Source organism: Microcaecilia unicolor, chromosome 1 (genome assembly GCF_901765095.1).
Source record: "Microcaecilia unicolor chromosome 1, aMicUni1.1, whole genome shotgun sequence".
Lineage (NCBI taxonomy): Eukaryota > Metazoa > Chordata > Amphibia > Gymnophiona > Siphonopidae > Microcaecilia > Microcaecilia unicolor.
This window is the reverse complement of record NC_044031.1, coordinates 115,064,309-115,081,687: the sequence shown is the minus strand read 5'-3', so window position 1 is coordinate 115,081,687 and position 17,379 is coordinate 115,064,309. Positions and strand designations below refer to the sequence as shown.

Genomic DNA, 17,379 nt, shown 5'->3' with positions numbered 1-17,379 from the left:
ACCTGGCGTTCCCATGCTACCTATAAGAAGATGAGTATCCATACTTGGTCAGACCAGTAGTCCATCTAGCCCAGTATCATATTTTCCAAACAGTGGCCAAGCCAGGTCACAAGTACCTGGCAGAAACCCAAATCGTGGCAACACTCCATACTACAAATCCCAGGGCAAGCCGTCGCTTCCCATGTCTGTCTCAATAGCAGAATATGGACTTTTCCTCCAGGAATTTGTCCAAACCTTTTTTAAACCTAGATACGCTAACCACTGTTACCACCTCCTCTGGCAAAGAGTTCCAGAGCTTAACTATTTGTTGAGTGAAAAAATATTTCCTCCTATTTGTTTTAAAAGTATTTCCACCTAACTTCCTTGTGGTTCCGCTAGTCTTTGTACTTTTGGAAGGAGTAAACAATTGATTTACTTCTACACCACTCAGGATTATGTAGACCTCAATCATATCTCCCCTCATCTGTCTCTTTTCCAAGCTAAAGAGCCCTAACCTCTTTAGCCTTTCATGTCATGTTCCAGAAACACCTTATCATTCTTTAAAGTCAAAGCAGCATCTACCCTCGCTCCTTTCCCAGCTATGATTCATTTTGAGATCACACACCATTGTTCCTTTAGGAATCAGACTCCTTCAGAGGATTCTCTACCTCTAAGATCTTGGCTCTGTGCCAAGGCCTTTTATGCTGGTTGACCTCCTTGAAGTACTGGGGCCAGAGCAGCATCTGTTGCTTTTCCTCCTGTTTGTGTCTTTCTTAGCTATCTTCTTCAAATTATAACTTCCTTTTTTCACTCTCACTCTCTCTTTAAAATCTCATTTCCATTCTTTTCCTATTTCTTTTTCCAAAGTACCCTGGTTTTCTCTGTACCTAAACCACTTTGACATAGATCAGTGAAAGGTAGAATGTTAAACTAGTAAAGAAAAGTATGGAATAACATAGATAGATTGTAGTATAGCTAGGTGTGGATTTATAGATTGGCAAAGGTCATATACCAAATTCAACGTCTACTTGTGCACGACTGCAAAGTCAGACTATGCAATTTATTCCCATAATGACATTTACCTATGCTCTCCATGTGCTACGTGGAGAGATGTTTGGTGGTATACAGGCCCTAATTATCCTACCAGTACGCATCATGCCTGGAATAATCCCCTACGGAAAAAAATAGCTATAGCCAGACAAGCAGTGAATTCTGATTCTTGTACCTTGACCAAATGCAACCCTGTACTTATTACTTTTAAGGGACTGGATTACAGCATGAACCTTACGTTTGGAATAAGAATAGATACCACTAACACAGACCATGTTGGTCGCTTCTGTATCCTAGTTGTACCCCCGACCTCCACTCCAGTCTACTCTGCACCAAAGAACCCTCTCAAGCCTCTTGAACCTCCTGAAACTAAGATTCCCATCAGGGTACTCAATGTAAGTGACTTGCATCAGGGCCAGTCTTAGCAAGTGCGGGGCCCTGTGCAGACCTATTTGACGGGGCCCCATCCTAGCCCCGCCCCACCCTAGCTCCACCCCTCCGAGCTCCAGGGCCCCTTCCTCTGAGTTCCAGGGCCGGCCACCCCTCCCTCTGAGCTCCAGGGCCACCACCCCTCCCACTGAGCTCCAGGGCCGCCACCCCTCCCTATGAGCTCCCTCCGAGCTCCAGGACCACCCCCCTCCCTGCCTCTGAGTTCCAGGACCATCTCCCCTCCCTCTGAGCTCCCTCTGAGCTCCAGGACCATCCCCTTCCCTCCCTCTGAGCTCCAGGGCCCCCTCCCTCCCTCTGACCTCCAAGGGCCCCCTCCCTCCATGCTCCAAGGGGCCCCCTCCCTCCGAGCTCCAAGGCCCCCTTCCTCCCTGCCTCCCAGCTCCAAGGCCTGCCTCCCTCTCTTCCTGCTCCAAGGCCCCCCTCCCTCCCTCCCTCCTTTCCAGCTCCAAGGCCCCCCTCCCTCTCAGCTTCAAGGCTCCCCTCCCTCCAAGGCCTCCCTCTGAGCTCCAGGGGCCTCCCGCCCTCCCTCCGAATTTTAAAAATCATCTTACCTCATCGGGTTACAGTGGCAGGCAGCAGCAGTGAAAAGCGTGCGAGCTCGGTGCTTCAGGAGCCTTCCTTTCTCTCTCTCAGCTCTGGTCCCAACTCCCGCCCTCATTTCCTGTTTCCGCAAGGGCAGGAGGGTGGGACCAGAGCTGAGCGAGGGAAGGGAAGGCTCCTGAAGTGCCGAGCAGCTCACACGCTTTTCACTACTGCCGCCTGCCACCGTAACCCCGACGAGGTAACTTAGATGACTTTTAAAATTCAGAGGGAGGGGGACTGCAACTCGGGTGGTTGGGGTGGAGTTCAGGCGCGCTGCATGGGGCCCCCTTCAGCGCGAGGCCCTATGCGGTCACCTCGCCCTAAGACCGGCCCTGACTTGCATGAAACCTTTGCCCTTGAGACTGGTTACGGTGACACCAACTTGTTAAAGAAGATACAGAACTAAATGTTTATATGCTCTGTGAACCCTGTATCTTCATAATAAGCCACTTCCCTTGAAGTGGAACATTAGTATTAGAAGACGAGGTTTAGTTACAAAAATTTGTTCAAATTATACAGAAATTGTGTACATGTGGTCCCTGCTAACCACATAACTTTGCATTGATGCAAAACCCTTGCTGTATGGGAACAAATAATGTTTGGTTAGCTCCTGTCCATATCAAGAAAGAATTAATGCTTGTGGTTTAAAAGTTTCCCTGGAACTTCTCCTGGCATAAACACATCTCTTTTGCCACTGAGGTGTCAGACACATTACCAGTAAAGGGGTTAATATCTAGCATGGGCTAGACTGACATACTGTAATTCTATCAGGACATATTTCTGTATTTTTCCACAATACTTCTCTTGAGTAAACAATAAAACTGCACATTTTCTAGGCCACTTCCAAACTCCTGTTTTCACTTCTAGTTTGGAGAGCATACAAATCGCTCATACACATCCTTTTTTTTTTCTCTCTCCTGTCTTCCCCGCTTTCCTAGCTCGACTTCTGAACAAGGGGCAGGCAAAACGAAAGGAGAGAAGAAAAATCCTTCATTGAAACCCAGTTCCAGTATTCACCTTCCTTGCACTTTAGATGGCAGCAGGAACCTAGTTCACACAAAGTAGGGATGCAAAATTCATGGCTAGGATCTGCTCGCTAGCTGCCTTTGCACGAACAACCCAGACACTCGCGACCCCCTTCACTCGCAGCATCCCCCGACTGATGCCTCCTCCTCGCAGGCAGGAGGGTGCCGGCTGCTGGAGGTATTGCTCTCCTCTCCTGTAGTCTGGGTATCTTGGAGGAGGGAGGGGGGGAATAAACAGGGACCTGCTGCAATCGGCACTTGCATGCAGAGCGGGTGCAGCAGGATTTGGCAGTAGCTGCAGCAGCAGGATCTTCCTGGGAGCAAGCAGCGTCCAGGGTGGCAGACAGAAGCAATGCCGGTGGGGGACGGATGAGATAACCCCAGGCAGATCAATTGACAGGAGAAATGCTTCACATAGCGTGGCCAGCTCTTCCCTGCCTCCCATTAGAGCATCTGAAGATCATTTAAGAAGAAAAAAAAAAGAGGAGGAGGGATAGGGGCTCTGTCTGTGTCTCCTTCCCTAATCCCTGTCTAACTGAGCCAGCGAAAGTGCTCACACCAGATAGGAGGCTTCCAACAGAGCGGGAAGGTAGGGGAGAGAAGAAGGAAAGTGGAGCAAGGAGAAAGGAGAGGAGACAGCGGATTGCCTTCACCCTCCCCATCAAGAAAGTATCTGACAGGACCCTCTCCGGAGCTGATGGGAGCACCTCAGCCAGGATAGGTTTCAACCTGAATTCCTAAATCCAGTCTTCTGTGCTTTTTGCATTTGTGTGTCAGGCTGCAAGAGAAGGCGCTCCTCCTGCCGGGAGACAGGAAAGGAAACCAAAACTTTCCTGATCCCCAGATCTGCACCGGGGGTTAGCACCGATGAGGTAGAGGGAGGCAGCGATGGCTGCCAAAGTTTAGCCAAACAGTAAGTGTGTTGCTCTCTTAGAGGGTCTGGGGACTGCAGTTTAGCTTTCAGCACCGGAGACCAGGTTTAATTTTTTTTCTGGAGCTAAACCGGATTGCCAGGAAACTGCAGACGGTGGGGGATTCACGTCCAGTTGGACATCACAACCTGAGCTGCCATTGATTTTGTTTTCTCGAGTTGTTATTTTTTTGTTTTTGTTTTTTTAACAACGATCTTGGCTGCATAAGTTGGCAGAAAGAAAGCACCGGGGAGTGTGTTGTTCAAGAGACTCGCCCATTAATGAAATCAGAGCTGAATAGGAACCTGCTTTTTAATCATCCTGGGATTGTTGCCTTTTAAAGCAAGGAAGAGAAATCGAGGGTCTTTACGGGTATGGCGATGTTAAAGAAAACGGACTTAGCTCTGGGAGTTGTTATGCTGTTCCAGTGTTTGACGAATCGCTTTAGAGTTGATGGAGGACAGATCGCTGAACAGGCTAATAATGGTAAGAACAGTCCTCATCCATCCCCTAGATTTCGAGAAATTTGCTTGGGCTCGTTGTGCAAACTTGAGCAATTTAGTTCTAATTGTTTTTTTTCGTGATCCTTTGTTATATCAAGCGCTGAAAAGAAATAAATAAAAGCGCAACCATTTATATACAGAATATATGAACAATTTCTACTGGTGAGCAGCTGATAACTAGGGCACAAATTTGAAAGCTGATATTCGTTTTAAACAAAGAAAAAAAACTATAGTTTCTTGAACTTGATTAGCTGCAGCTTTTAATGTTATACGCGTGTAAATTCAGCATGTTGAAAAAAAGTTGTAATCTGCTTATTGAAAACTATCGTTTTTGCATTATTCGTTCAAAATTTTGAATTAAATGCATAGCGTTGTTAAATATATTTTTTTTGGATGGTAAATTGGCTTGGATGGTAGTTTTATTTCACTTTCTCAGGTGGAAGCCGTAACTAGACTGTCACCCTTGAACAGTCGTGTCAGCTTATTTATTCATTCATGCATAGACTCAGATGACTGGCATATTCCTTCTGAAACAATCCTAAACAGAGTCGTTTTTCAAACAAAGTGTACTTTAGCAGGGCAGCTCCACTTGTCCTGACGTCTGTCATCAGTCCCTGAGAATTCCTCCTCCCTTGTCAGTTCCCTAATTAATGGCCAGGAGCAGATTTCCCCATTTCCCTGTGGTAGAGAACTTCTTCAGACCAAATTTACTTACACTTTTGTGCATATCTTTAGTTCCTATAAAAGGAGAAAAGTTGGTTCTGTCTCTTGAATTTGTAAGTAAACTTCAGTGCAAGTATTTTATCGTAGGACGATCTCAGTTCTTAAAATGTAATGGTCTGAGCTTTTGCTGTTTCGGGGTAACCTACCCTTGTGTTGCCTAATAAAGAGGAACTGTGATTCCCCCACTCCCCCAAATTGCTTGCTGTTCTCCCCCTCCCCCCCAATTGCTTGCCGTACTTCCCCTCCCCCCAAATTGCTTGCTGTACTCCCCCTCCCCCCCAATTGCTTGCCGTACTTCCCCTCCCCCCAAATTGCTTGCTGTACTCCCCCTCCCCCCCAATTGCTTGCCATACTTCCCCTCCCCCCCAAATTGCTTGCCGTACTTCCCCTCCCCCCCCCAAATTGCTTGCTGTACTCCCCCTCCCCCCCCCCCCCCCCCCCCAATTGCTTGCTGTGCTTCCTTTCAACCTCTCAGTACAAGCAGTTGCCTTAACCTGCACTCTGCACCTGGAGTTATTTTGTTTGGCTTTGGAAATTCACACTGGAAAGAAAAGGCATATAATTGCAGAAAAAGTGGACCCATCCTCTGTGGTTGTTAAAATGGAGACTAGAAGGCAGAATGTGTTTGACTGCAGGTGTTTAAGGTTTGTGAAACTGCAGGGCAGATAGGGATGTGCATTCATTTAGGTGTCTAAAAAATTCAGTGCACACAAGTTGGATTATAGGTTTGTATGTACAATCAGTTTGCACACGTAAAAGTTCTAGTGCATACCGAAAACAAATATTTAACCATCTCTCTCTGACCTCATGTGCAACTTTCTTTAAATCAGTCACCTTACTTTCTAACTCTTTTTATTCTTACCTATCAATATGTTCCATTATGCTTTACCCTTCACTATCAATTAAAATGTTCTATTAGGTATTGTGTTGATGTGAATTCCTTCAAAAAGGCGGTAAATAAATCCTAATCAATAAGTAAAAAAATATGAAACAAATAGAGAAAACCACTTGAAAAACAAGAAAAATATGGCAAATCCAAAATGAACCAAATGTCTGTTTGGTTGTGGCCATCACTGCCTTTGGAAACTGAATAGAACAGGGGGTCCGAGAGCTTGTCTCGAAGGGCCCAATTAAACGAGGGCTGGGCCCGTTTGAGAAAGCTCTAGGGGCTGGGCAGCAGGAGGGGGTGGGGGTAGCGGGAGCAGCGTCCATGCAGCGTGGGAGGAAGGCGTTGCCCTAGGTGAATGGCTGATTTGAAGGGATAAGTGGCTAGGGGACTGGCCATTGGAGGAGAGGGTGGTTAGGGGGTGGAGTGAGGCAAGGATAAGGCTAAAGGAGGGTGAAGTGTTCAGGGCATTCCTGCTGATCCTCGGAGGCGGTTGCAGCATGGCAGGAGAGAGAGAAACGGGAGAGGATGTCGGGGGGGGGCAGAGCTGTTGTTTATGCCAGCGATTCATTTGAGGGGGGCCCTGAGCAAGTGAGTATGGAGGGGTGGCGCCAGTGGGCCCTAGGCGATCAAAGGAAATCGCACAGACTGCTATAGTAGCAGAAGCTGCGGGGGCAATGGGAAAAAACGGCTAAAAAAAAAACACGGCATCTTAGCCCAGGCAAGCGCGGAGCGGGGAAGCCGGGGGAGTTGCGGGGAGGTACTGATTCGTCTCAGGTGGAGACAGGGATGCCACGAGTGTGTTCAGTAGGCGTCAAGGGTCAGGCGGAGGGGGAGCTTTTACAGGCGGAGAGGGTCGGCAGACAGAGAGATGCGGGACTGGAAGGAAAGTTAGGGCCGCAAGTGAGTGCGCATGTGGTGGGGGGAGTCAACATAGTAAGTAGAGCCACGGGTGTCGGCCTCCCCGCGTCTGCAGTTCCGGTGCCAGGAGTTTTCAGTGAGGGGTTCCCCTCCAGCGAGGCGGGGGCCGGTACGGTGTGGGGTCCTCATCAGTGGGGAGCGTGGCTTTCTTTTGGGTGGCCCCCGTCGGCTGCACAGGCAGCTTATCTGTGGGCGGCCTCGTGGTCGGGACCCCCTGCTGCGGGTGATCCGAGGTGGGAGTCCCCAGGGGAGGGGGCATGGTCGCACGTGAGACACGGTGGGGCACCAGATGGGCTGGTCTTGCTGCTTCCCCCCCCTTTGTCGTTGCAGGTGTGCAGTGCGGTGGATGGAGGTGGATCCCGGAGGACAGACCGGGTGGAGCAAAATTTGGAGCACCCCTTGACGTCAGCGGTGGGAGACTATGCGAGCAGGAGAATGGCGGGTCAGGACCAGACCTTGCTGAGCACGGCGGCTGCATCGCAACAGGACAGAGTGGCAGGACATGGCCCAGCAGCAGTATTGATGTCGGTGCCCGGTGCTAGCGAGACAGGAGCTGGTAATACAGTGGGCTCTTCTGGGGGGGGGGGGGGGCAGGGGCGCAGGGTGCAAGCGGGGGGGGAGGGGCAAGGGAGGTAGGGACTCTTCCTCGTCTTCTGTCTCCTCCTCTTCTGCATCTACTTCCTCCTCCTCTTCTTCTCCTCATAGGGGGGGTGGAGGCGTTGTGGGGGGATTTGGCAACGTTGGCAGGGGAGGGTTCGAGAGGGCCACCGGCTTTGGTGGCGTTGTCTGAGCTATGGGAGCAGGTCCCGCACTCATTGCGAAGGAGGATTAGGCAGCGGATGTACATAGACATATTTCATTTATTGGAGGGTAGGAGAAGGCGAAAGAGTGAGAAGTGCGAGAAGGCGCGGGTTGAGAGTGCGAAGGAGCGCAAAGTAGCCAAGACAGTAGTCAACTGGATGCGTTCCTTTTTGCGCCTGGCTAGTGTCTGGGGCCGGGGGGACCCAGGTCAGTATGGCCTGTTGCTAGCATATGCGGATTCCGTTTTGGACGCGTTTCAGCGCTTTGGCGGTTGGGCTTGGTCGAACTACGATGAAGCCTTTCGAGATAAGATGGAGGAGAACCTACATATGACTTGGGGGACACAGGATATTAACCTGTGGCTGGTTCATATGACTCCTCGCCCCGCAGCGGTCGGAGGAATGGGACATGGGGGGCTTCTTTCGGCGGCGGGGGCACGGCCATTTCAAGCCGTGTGTAGGGAGAAGAGCGGGGCAGCAGGGGGTGGGCCCGATGCACCGGCAGACATCTGTTGGTGGTTTAACAGAACGGCATGTTTTTTCCCGGACTGCAAGTTTCAGTATGCCTGTTCCGCATGCGGGCAGGGGCATGCCGCAGTCAAATGTCCAAAGAGAGGAGCGGGGGTTGCTGCAGGGGCCAAGCAGTAATTTGTTGGAGCGAGCGCCAACACCGCTGCAGGTCGATGCGATGCTGCCATGGCTTCATCGATACCCGAGGCGTAGGGTGGCAGAGATGCTGGGGAGGGGTTTTACCGAGGGGTTTCTGATTCCGTACAAGGGACAGGTGGTTTCTAATTGGGTTCGGAATTCAGTGTTGGTTTCCAGATTGGGGGAGGAGCTATGGTTGGACCGAATTGCTGGACCTTTCGTTGACCCCCCTTTTGTCCCTTTATGATCTCCCCGCTGGCGGTGATTCCAAAGAAAACGCTAGGACAATTCCGCCTCATCCATAATCTTTCCTACCCGGTGGGCAGTTCAGTGAATGCAGGCATCCCAAAAGACCGCTGTTCGGTGCAGTATACTTCGTTTGACTGTGCGGTGCGGCTGGTGCGGTCAGGGCCGCCGAGAGGAGGGGACAGAGGGGGACAAAAGTCCCCGGGCCCGGGCCTCCGGAGTGGGCCCGGCGACACCGCAGTCCGACACGCCCGCCCTCCCTCCGTCGTTCCCAGCACTAACCTTAAATGCCTCCTTTCACCATGTTCGCAGCAAGCAGCAGCAGGGCAGGCCACTCCTTCCTTCCGTGTCCCGCCCTCGCCTGAAGTAACGTCCGCGAGGGCGGGGCATGGAAGGAAGGAGAGGTCTGCCCTGCTGCTGCTTGCTGTGAACGTGCTGAAAGGAGGCGTTTAAGGTTAGTGCAGGGCCCGGCCCGGTAGCGGATGGAAGGGGGGCCGGCGACCTTGGGTGGGGGGCCCGGCGGCGACGACGACCTTGGGTGTTGGGGGGGCCGGGGGCGGCCTTGTCCCGGGCCCGGCTCTGGCTCTCGGCGGCCCTGGGTGCGGTGTTGGGGCACGGTTGGCAAAGGTGGATATTGAGGCAGCCTTCCGTCTCCTGCCGCGTTCCCGTTGCTGGGTCTTCATTTTGACGGAGCCTTTTATTACGATCGATGCTTGCCAATGGGTTGTTCAGTGTCATGTGCCTATTTTGAGCATTTCAGCTCCTTCGTGCATTGGGTGCATACTTTAGTGCATTATTTGGACAATTTCCTGTTCATCGGGATGGCAGCGGGGGGGGGGGGGGGGGGGGGTTGTGTCGTCGGTTGCTGGCAGTCTTTCAGGAGGTGGCGGCGGAATTTGGGATCCTGCTGGCGGCGGACAAAATGGAAGGCCCTGTTTCGGTCCTTACTTTCTTGGGCATTGAGATTGATACGGAACAGATGGTGACTCGGCTGCCGCAGGAGAAGGTGGTGCGGTTGGTGGGGCAGATTTTGGGGGTATTGAAGGCCAAAAAGCCCACCTTGGGTGCCATACAGTCTTTATTGGGCAGTTAAAATTTTGCGTGTAGAGTGATCCCGATGGGGCAGGCGTTCTCGCGGCGCTTGGCGGTGGCGACTTTGGGTGTCTTACAGCCTCATCATCACATCCGTTTAACTGAGGGGGTCCGTAGAGATTTGTGGATGTGGCTGGAGTTCCTGTCAGGGTTCAACGGTACGTTAGCGCTTCGGAGCGTGGAGGTGTCTATAGTGGATCTGGAATTGTTTACAGATGCGGCGGGGGGGCTCGGGTTTTGGAATGTACTGTCCGGGTGCCTGGTGTGCTGCGCAGTGGCCGGACAGTTGGGTGGTGTCGGGGATTACAAGGAACATCACATTTTTGGAACTCTTTCCGTTGGTGGTAGCGTGTGACTGGTGGCCTGACTGGCTGAGGAACAAGAGTATATTGGTGCGGTGTGATAACCAAGGAGTGGTGGTGGTGGTGAATAAACATGGTTCATTCCTTGATTTGGGAGTTGGTGCTGCGTTGTTTGCGTTTGAATGTGCATTTGCGGGCTCAGCATATACCAGGAATGGAAAATCGAGTTGCTGATGCGCTCTCTCGCCTTCAATTTCAGACCTTCCGGGCACTAGTGCCAGAGGCGGATCAGGTCGGACAGCAGATGCCGGAGCAGCTTTGGGGACTCGGAGACCAGAGGTGTGGAAGATGCTGAGGGACTCGGTAGCGCCGGCTATGTGGTCAGCCTATGTCTGCGGTTATGAAAGGGTGATTGGCTTTCTTAGGGGCGAGGGTTGGTTGGAGGGGTGGGCTTCTGACGAGCTGCTAGCGGCGTATATCGTGGCAGCAAAAGAGCAAGGATGTTCACGCAGTGCGGTTCATCGGCATTTGGCGGGATTTGCGTTTTTCAGTAAGGCCTTTGGTTGGGGCCCACCGAGTTCCCGTTTCTTAGTGGGTAGTGCCTTAAAGGGATGGGGCAGGTTGGTCCCGGCGGTGGGGGATGGGCACCGGCCTATTACTCATGGCTTGCTAGTACGCCTGCTGGAGCTGGAGGTTTTGGAGAGGGTGACTCGGTCGGGTTTCGAAGTGCAGCTCTTTCGAGCAGCCTTTGCTTTGGCCTTCTATGGAGCTTTTTGGGTAGGGGAGTTGGTGGAGCAGCGCAGGTCAGTGGAGGTTTTTTCTGGCCTGTTGCGCGAGCATGTTGGCATACAGTGCGGGGTGCTGGGTGTCAAGTTGTTACGGTCAAAAATGGATCAGAGAGGGGTAGGGCGCACAATAGTCTTGTCCGGGGTTCCAGGCATAGCCTACTCTCCGGTGTCTTTATTGGAAGACTATTTCACGGTTCGGCCAGTGGACCCCTTACCCTTATTTGTACAAGTGGATGGTGGGATGTTAACAAGATATCAGTTTGCAGCGGTGCTTCGCCGGTGTCACGTATGTGTGGGTAAAAATCCGAGTCATTTCAGTACTCAGAATTGGGGCGGTGACTAGTGCAAGTCAAACGGGCCTGGGGGTGGCGGCCATCAGAAATATTGGCAGGTGGGCTACTGGGGCTTATTGGATTATATCAGGCCTTCTTGAAGGGGTGGGGAGATTAGGTGTGCAATGCCTTCACTTGTGGATGCTTATCTGGGTGCAGCGGCTGTTTGACTGGTGGTTGCTGGGGGGGGGGGGGCTCTGGTTTGGCTCGGAGCTCATGCTTGTCAATTCTTGGTCAGCCTTCCCCTGTTGTAGATGCTGGTGGATCGGCATATTCAGTGTGGATTGTCGGGCATTCCTTTGACCACTGGGCCGGCGCTTGAGTGGTGAGGCGTCCAGGAGGGATCCACTTGGGATTGGCGCGGCGAGGGATCTGAATTTCATGGCTGGGCGAGCGTGGAATGCGATGGACCCATCTCATGCTGCTGACGTATCGGCTGTGGGACAGACGTCGGCACCCTCAGCTGCACTTAGGGAGCAACGATGTCGATAGGTGGATGGGCAAGCAGCTCATCGACACGGTGAAAAAGGACTTGCACTCGGTAATGGACTGCTTCCCTTCTACCCAAGTAGTGGGTCCGATATTATCCCTCAGCTGGCTTGTCTCCCAGCCTGTAAGTGGCACCGGGGTTTGAGCAAGGTGAACCGGCAGGTTGGCGTGTGGGTCATGGCCGGGGGGGGGGGGGGGGCGCAAATTAAGCATGACTGGGTGGACGCGAGCTCTGCGGGTCTATTTACACGAGATCGAGTACATTTGTCTGAAGTGGGCCTGGATTTGTTTTGCTGGATATTAAGGACTGTTTAGAGCACTGGTGGGGGACCGGGTCTGGGTAGGCTGCAGCATGCTTGGGGGGGGGGGGGCTGCGAAGATGCGTAGGCCACCCCTCTGTGGCAAAAAAAACAAAAAAACAATCAAACCCCGAGCTACAGGATCTCTGGCTCATGGGGTCTAAGCCAGTGCATCAAAGGCGGGTCGGGTGACCCGGGAAAAGTGTGGAGGTCCACACGGATCAGGGCCCTTGCTGTGAAGGCGGAGCCCGGGAAGATGGAGACTGGAAACGGAAGTTGCCGCTTTGCTGACATGGCGAGCGGTGGGGGGGGGGGGGGGGGGGCGACTGTGATGTTAAATTTGGACACATGTAGCTCGGGGGGGGGGGAGTCATCTTGTCTTAAGTTAATTAAAGTTAAATTGTTAATAAAGCAAGCTGCGGCCTATGGTTACTCAATTTTGGTTTCAAGAAAGTTATTCTGGTGGGGCTTGGAGAAGGAAAGGGAAAGGGGGTGGGGGCAAGGCGGGTTGAACGGGTCCCAGCTCCAAGGTTTAAAGCCCAGGTAAAGTTGTGAAAACAAATAAGGCTCTCCTTTTCACAGTTACCCTTGGTTTTGAAGTAACTGTCTCTCTGTGTGGCACTAGCACCCAGAAATGGAATTTGCCAGGCACTCATTGAAGCTTTTAAATTTGGCTAATGGATGTATAGGAACTAGAAAGCAATGACTTGGTTAATGAGGAGCCAAATAAAATCTTCTCCTATAGTCAAATGACTTTTCGACCTGCTGTTGTTAAATTTGCTGGAACATATGCTTGTCTGGGAATTGCAAATTGACACAAATATAAGGGCGATAATGCTTCCTCTTGGAGGAGCAGTATGAATAATTAAAAAGAGGGACTGTTTTATTCAAGTACTTGATGAGTGAAACCACTATTTTTAACAGCCTTTAATCATTATTTCTGCATTTCGGTTTTTCCAGTTCTTTTCCTGTTCTCCTGATCATCCATGTGTTGATTCTTAATTATTATGTAATCAATAAAGTTTTATAGCTCTCTCTGAACCTAGTAGTAGCACTTGGGATAATAACATATACCCAGACCAATGTGATTTGAAATGTGGGTGGGCATGTCAGCGACTTGACATGATATATGTTTTGTTTGCTGCTCTTATATCATGAGTCATGGGCTTTCGCATCATTTATTTATTTGTTTATTAGGATTTATTTACAGCCTTTTTGAAGCTCACTCAAGGCGGTGTACAGTAAGAATAGATCAAGCATGAGCAATAGACAATTACAGCAGTAAAAATATTCAAAAACAATAAAAAGTATAGCGTGGTATACTACTTGCAATGACAACACAATACGTAATAGAACATTATAATTGGTAGTGAAGGGTAAGGCAAAGTTGTAACATATAGATGAGTAAGAAAGTAGGAAGAATTTGCAAGTAAGGTGACTGATTTGAAGAAAGTAACACATGAGGTCAGAGAGATGGTTAAATATTATCTCAGTTAGGCTAGGAGTGGATAAACATGTGCCGCTTCAGTATGTGCAGCCCAAGTCAATCCTTGTGTGTGTGTGAGTGAGACTAACAAGTTAGTTACTTCTTCCATTAAAGGCTTGGTTGAAGAGCCAAGCTTTCACTTGTTTCCTGAAGTAGAGATAGTCTTGTGTTAAGCGGAGCCTTTCAGGCAATGCATTCCAGAGTGTGGGGGCTACTCCGGAGAAGGCTCGCTTGCGAGTATCACATCATGTAATGTCTTTTGGACAGTGTAGTTAGTGAAAGTCCTTTGGCGGTGTGTGGAGGATCATCCTATTCTTAAGATGCTCGGGGCCATTTCCTTTCAGGACCTTGAAGATCAGACTTAGAGTTTTAAATTTAGCCCTGTATTGTACTGGTAGCCAATGAAGTTTTTGTAAAAATGGTGTGATGTGGTCACGTCGCTTGCAACCTTCTATGAGTCTTGCTGCTGTATTCTGAATCAACTGAAGCTGGTGCAGGCCCTTTGTAGTCAGACCATTGTAAAGTGCATTGCCATAATCCCGTCTTGATGTTACCATGGCATGCACAACTGGGATAAGATTTGACTTCTCGATGTAAGGAGAGAGGCAGCATAGCTGTTGCAAATAGCAGAAGCAGCTCTTGAAGGTTGCTTGGATTTGGGGAATCAGAGTAAGTGTTGAATCTAACTGTATTCCAAGGTTCCTGACTTGTGATTTGAGGGGAGTTCATACTTCCCAAAAGGGATTTTGATGTCAGGTATGTATCCACTTGTGTTAGGGACCCAGAGAAGCTCGGTTTTACTTGGGTTCAGGCAAAGTTTGTTGTGTTTAGCCCATTCTTGATTTGATGTTAGACAAGTAATCAGTTTATTCAAGGCTGTAGGTAAGTCAGGTTCAATGGGTATGAGTAGCTGCACATCATCCGCATAGATGTAGAACTGAGTGTCCATTGACCGAATCAGCTCAGCTAGTGCCTTGAGGTAGATATTGAACAGAATTGGTGACAGTATCGATCCTTGTAGTACCCCGCAGGTCAGTGTCCATGGTGGTGATGAGTTGCTGCCAAACATTATGGATTGTTGCCTGTCTGATAGATAGGATCTGAGCCAGGCAAGTACTGTACCATTGATACCTGTTTCTGTCAGTCGTGCTAGCAAGATATCATGATCCACAGTGTCAGAAGCTGCTGAGAAATCTAGCAGTACTAACATCGAGGCAAATCCCTTGTCTCGGTTTCTGTGAAGATAATCTAGCAGGGATATGAGGACCGTTTCTGTTCCATAACTGGGTCTGAATCCAGATTGACATGTATCTAGCCAGTTACTCTTTTCTAGCCATTCATTAAGTTGAACACAGACTGCTTGTTCTCTGAGTTTCCCTAGAAACAGGATGTTGGATACTGGCCTGTAACTTTCAAATTTGTCCTGGTCAAGGTTGTTTTTCTTCAGCAGAGGGCGAACCACTGCCATTTTTAATGCTGTTGGTAGTTGCCCATTAGAAAGAGAGGTGTTCACAATTTTTGTGGCGCCTTCTATAAGACCCATACTTGCCTGCTGCACTATCTTTGATGGGCAGTGTAATGGGGGTCCGCTTCCTCCTCTTTGGTGGAGCCGGCAAGCCTGCGGGCTCCCAGGGTTCCAGGACAGAATACTGCTGATACTGGGACTCGGGCCAAAGTATTTTATTATCAAGGCAATTTCATACCAAAAATCATAATATATTCCTCAAAACAAATAATCCGCAAAAGAAAAAGGTACAGTCTTCATAAGATAATCTTCAAAAGAAAAAGGTGCAGTCCAGGTCCCAAATCCCTCCACAAATGTTCAGCTCCTTCTGAGTTCAGGCCCTCTACTGGGCCTTAGTTTCCCTTCTCCCCCCCCCCCCCCCCCCTCGTTCAGAAGGGTTCAGTAAGAGTCCAGCCCACTTCCCATAGGGCACCATAGTTCAGAAAAACTCTTCATTCACAGTCTTTGCACCTCTAATCAATACCCTAAATCACCTGCTTTTTTTACACAGCACAGTGGGAACCATGTCAGAAGCAGGGTTGGCAGTTTCTGCTACCTCTCAGCACCATGCCTGGTGTGGCCTCCTCTACTGCCTTCATGTGCTGGGCAGGGCAACCTTTGAATTCTCCCACTCCATGGTAGCTGGCTCCTCTCCCTTGGCAGCTCTAGTGGCAGGCTACTTCCTTCCTCCACATACTCCATAGAATCTCTCTCTCCTTCTCCCTGTTGACCAAGAGCCTCCAGGAAATCTGATCTCCCCTTCTCACAGCTGGTGGGAATTATATACTGATGGTGAAGCCAGGGAAACTGAGCTTCATCCTTCCCTCGCCCTCTAGTTGGGAAGGGAGTAATAGGCTCACCCTGCCCCGAGCCATTGCGCCCCCTGCTGGGACTGGGAATCCATTCCATCTTTTTAGGACTACTCTCTTCACTTATTCTTGCAAGGACTTCTGGGACCCGTAGTTCTGGGCTCAACTGTTTCACTGGGGAGTCTCTGGGGCTTGCCTTGTCACAGCAGGGATTGAGGGAGCAGGTAGTTGGTCCAAGGTCACTTAGGAGTTTGTCAAGGCTCTCCTCTGTCATTAGGTTAAAAGTGTTCCATCTGTCTCTGTTAGGAGGGGGCGAGTTTGTACACCCCTGGTTGACTGGTTGGGCACTGGGTGGGATTGCCTGTAAATCCTGGTGGAGACTTTTAATTTTGTTGGCAAAGTATGCAGCAAAATCACTGCAGTTCAATTTAGACTGAGCAGGCTGGTTTTGTTGTGGGGGTTGCAGTAGGCTGTTTACTATACTGAACAGCTGCTTGGTTGAATTGGCAGCCTGTGCAATGCATTGAGAGAAATACTGTTTTTTGGTTGCTGCTGAGGCTTGGTGGTACTTTGCCTTGTGCTTCCTGCAGTTTAGCCTGTCTTTATCCAGGTGAGATTTGCACCATCTCCTTTCCAGTTTTCGTCCTTCAAGTTTAAGGATCCGAAGTTCTGGAGAAAACCAAGGTGAGCGTTTGTGAGTGGGACATAAGACCTTTTTTAGTGGTGCTGTTTCTCTAAGGTCTTGGGCTAAGTGTGTATTCCAGATGTCAACTTGTTCTGACACTGTTGTCTTTTCATCTACATGTGGATAGTCCAAGGCCTCTAGGAAATTCTCAGGGGGGGGGGGGTCAGCTTTTTTTTTTGTCTCTGATTTCCTTCCAAACTCTGGGAGGTGCCATTTGTTTCAGGTGGTCACTTAGGGAGAATTTAATTAGAAAATGGTCTGACCATGATCATGTATTTGTTATGGCTTTATGCATTGTTTTAACCACTGATAGAATTATTCTAATATTCCATTCTGTTCAGTGCTTCACTGGATCAGGAACATGATATAGAAAAGTCTGTAAATACATTTTAAAAATGCAAAAAGGAGCCAAGGCTGTTGATGTAAATTCTAGAATTTAGTCAAAAGGAAAGAAGGAGACAGATAATTTGGAGCTGCCACTCACTCGGAAGTGGAGGAGTGGCCTAGTGGTTAGGGTGGTGGACTTTGGTCCTGAGGAACTGAGTTCAATTCCCACTTCAGGCACAGGCAGCTCCTTGTGACTCTGGGCAAGTCACGTAACCCTCCATTGCCCCAGGTACAAATAAGTACCTGAATACAATATGTAAGCCGCATTGAGCCTGCCACGAGCGCGTGGGGTACAAATGTAACAAAACAAACAAAAAAAAAACCCATTTACAGAACAGCCTGTGATTGTCCCAGGAAAGAAACATGAATATCAGTAAAAATGAAGGAAAGGAATACGGATGTTTTTCCTGTACATGCTTGTGGTCTATTAAGTCTGAACAAAATAGTTTATGGATAAGGTTGCAGATCCAAGGCATTCTGAG

At 49.7% G+C, this 17,379-nt stretch overlaps 1 protein-coding gene across 1 annotated transcript in view; it reads left to right on the top strand.

Moving 5' to 3' along the window:
• The first annotated feature begins 3,631 nt into the window (after nucleotides 1-3,631).
• Nucleotides 3,632-17,379, top strand: part of PLXDC2 (plexin domain containing 2) — an 830,569-nt gene continuing 816,821 nt past the window's right edge. Inside the window, exon 1 of the mRNA XM_030199473.1 lies at nucleotides 3,632-4,483. Within this exon, the coding sequence (XP_030055333.1) occupies nucleotides 4,372-4,483 (112 nt within the window). The 5' untranslated portion in view covers nucleotides 3,632-4,371. The remainder of the gene's footprint in view (nucleotides 4,484-17,379) is intronic.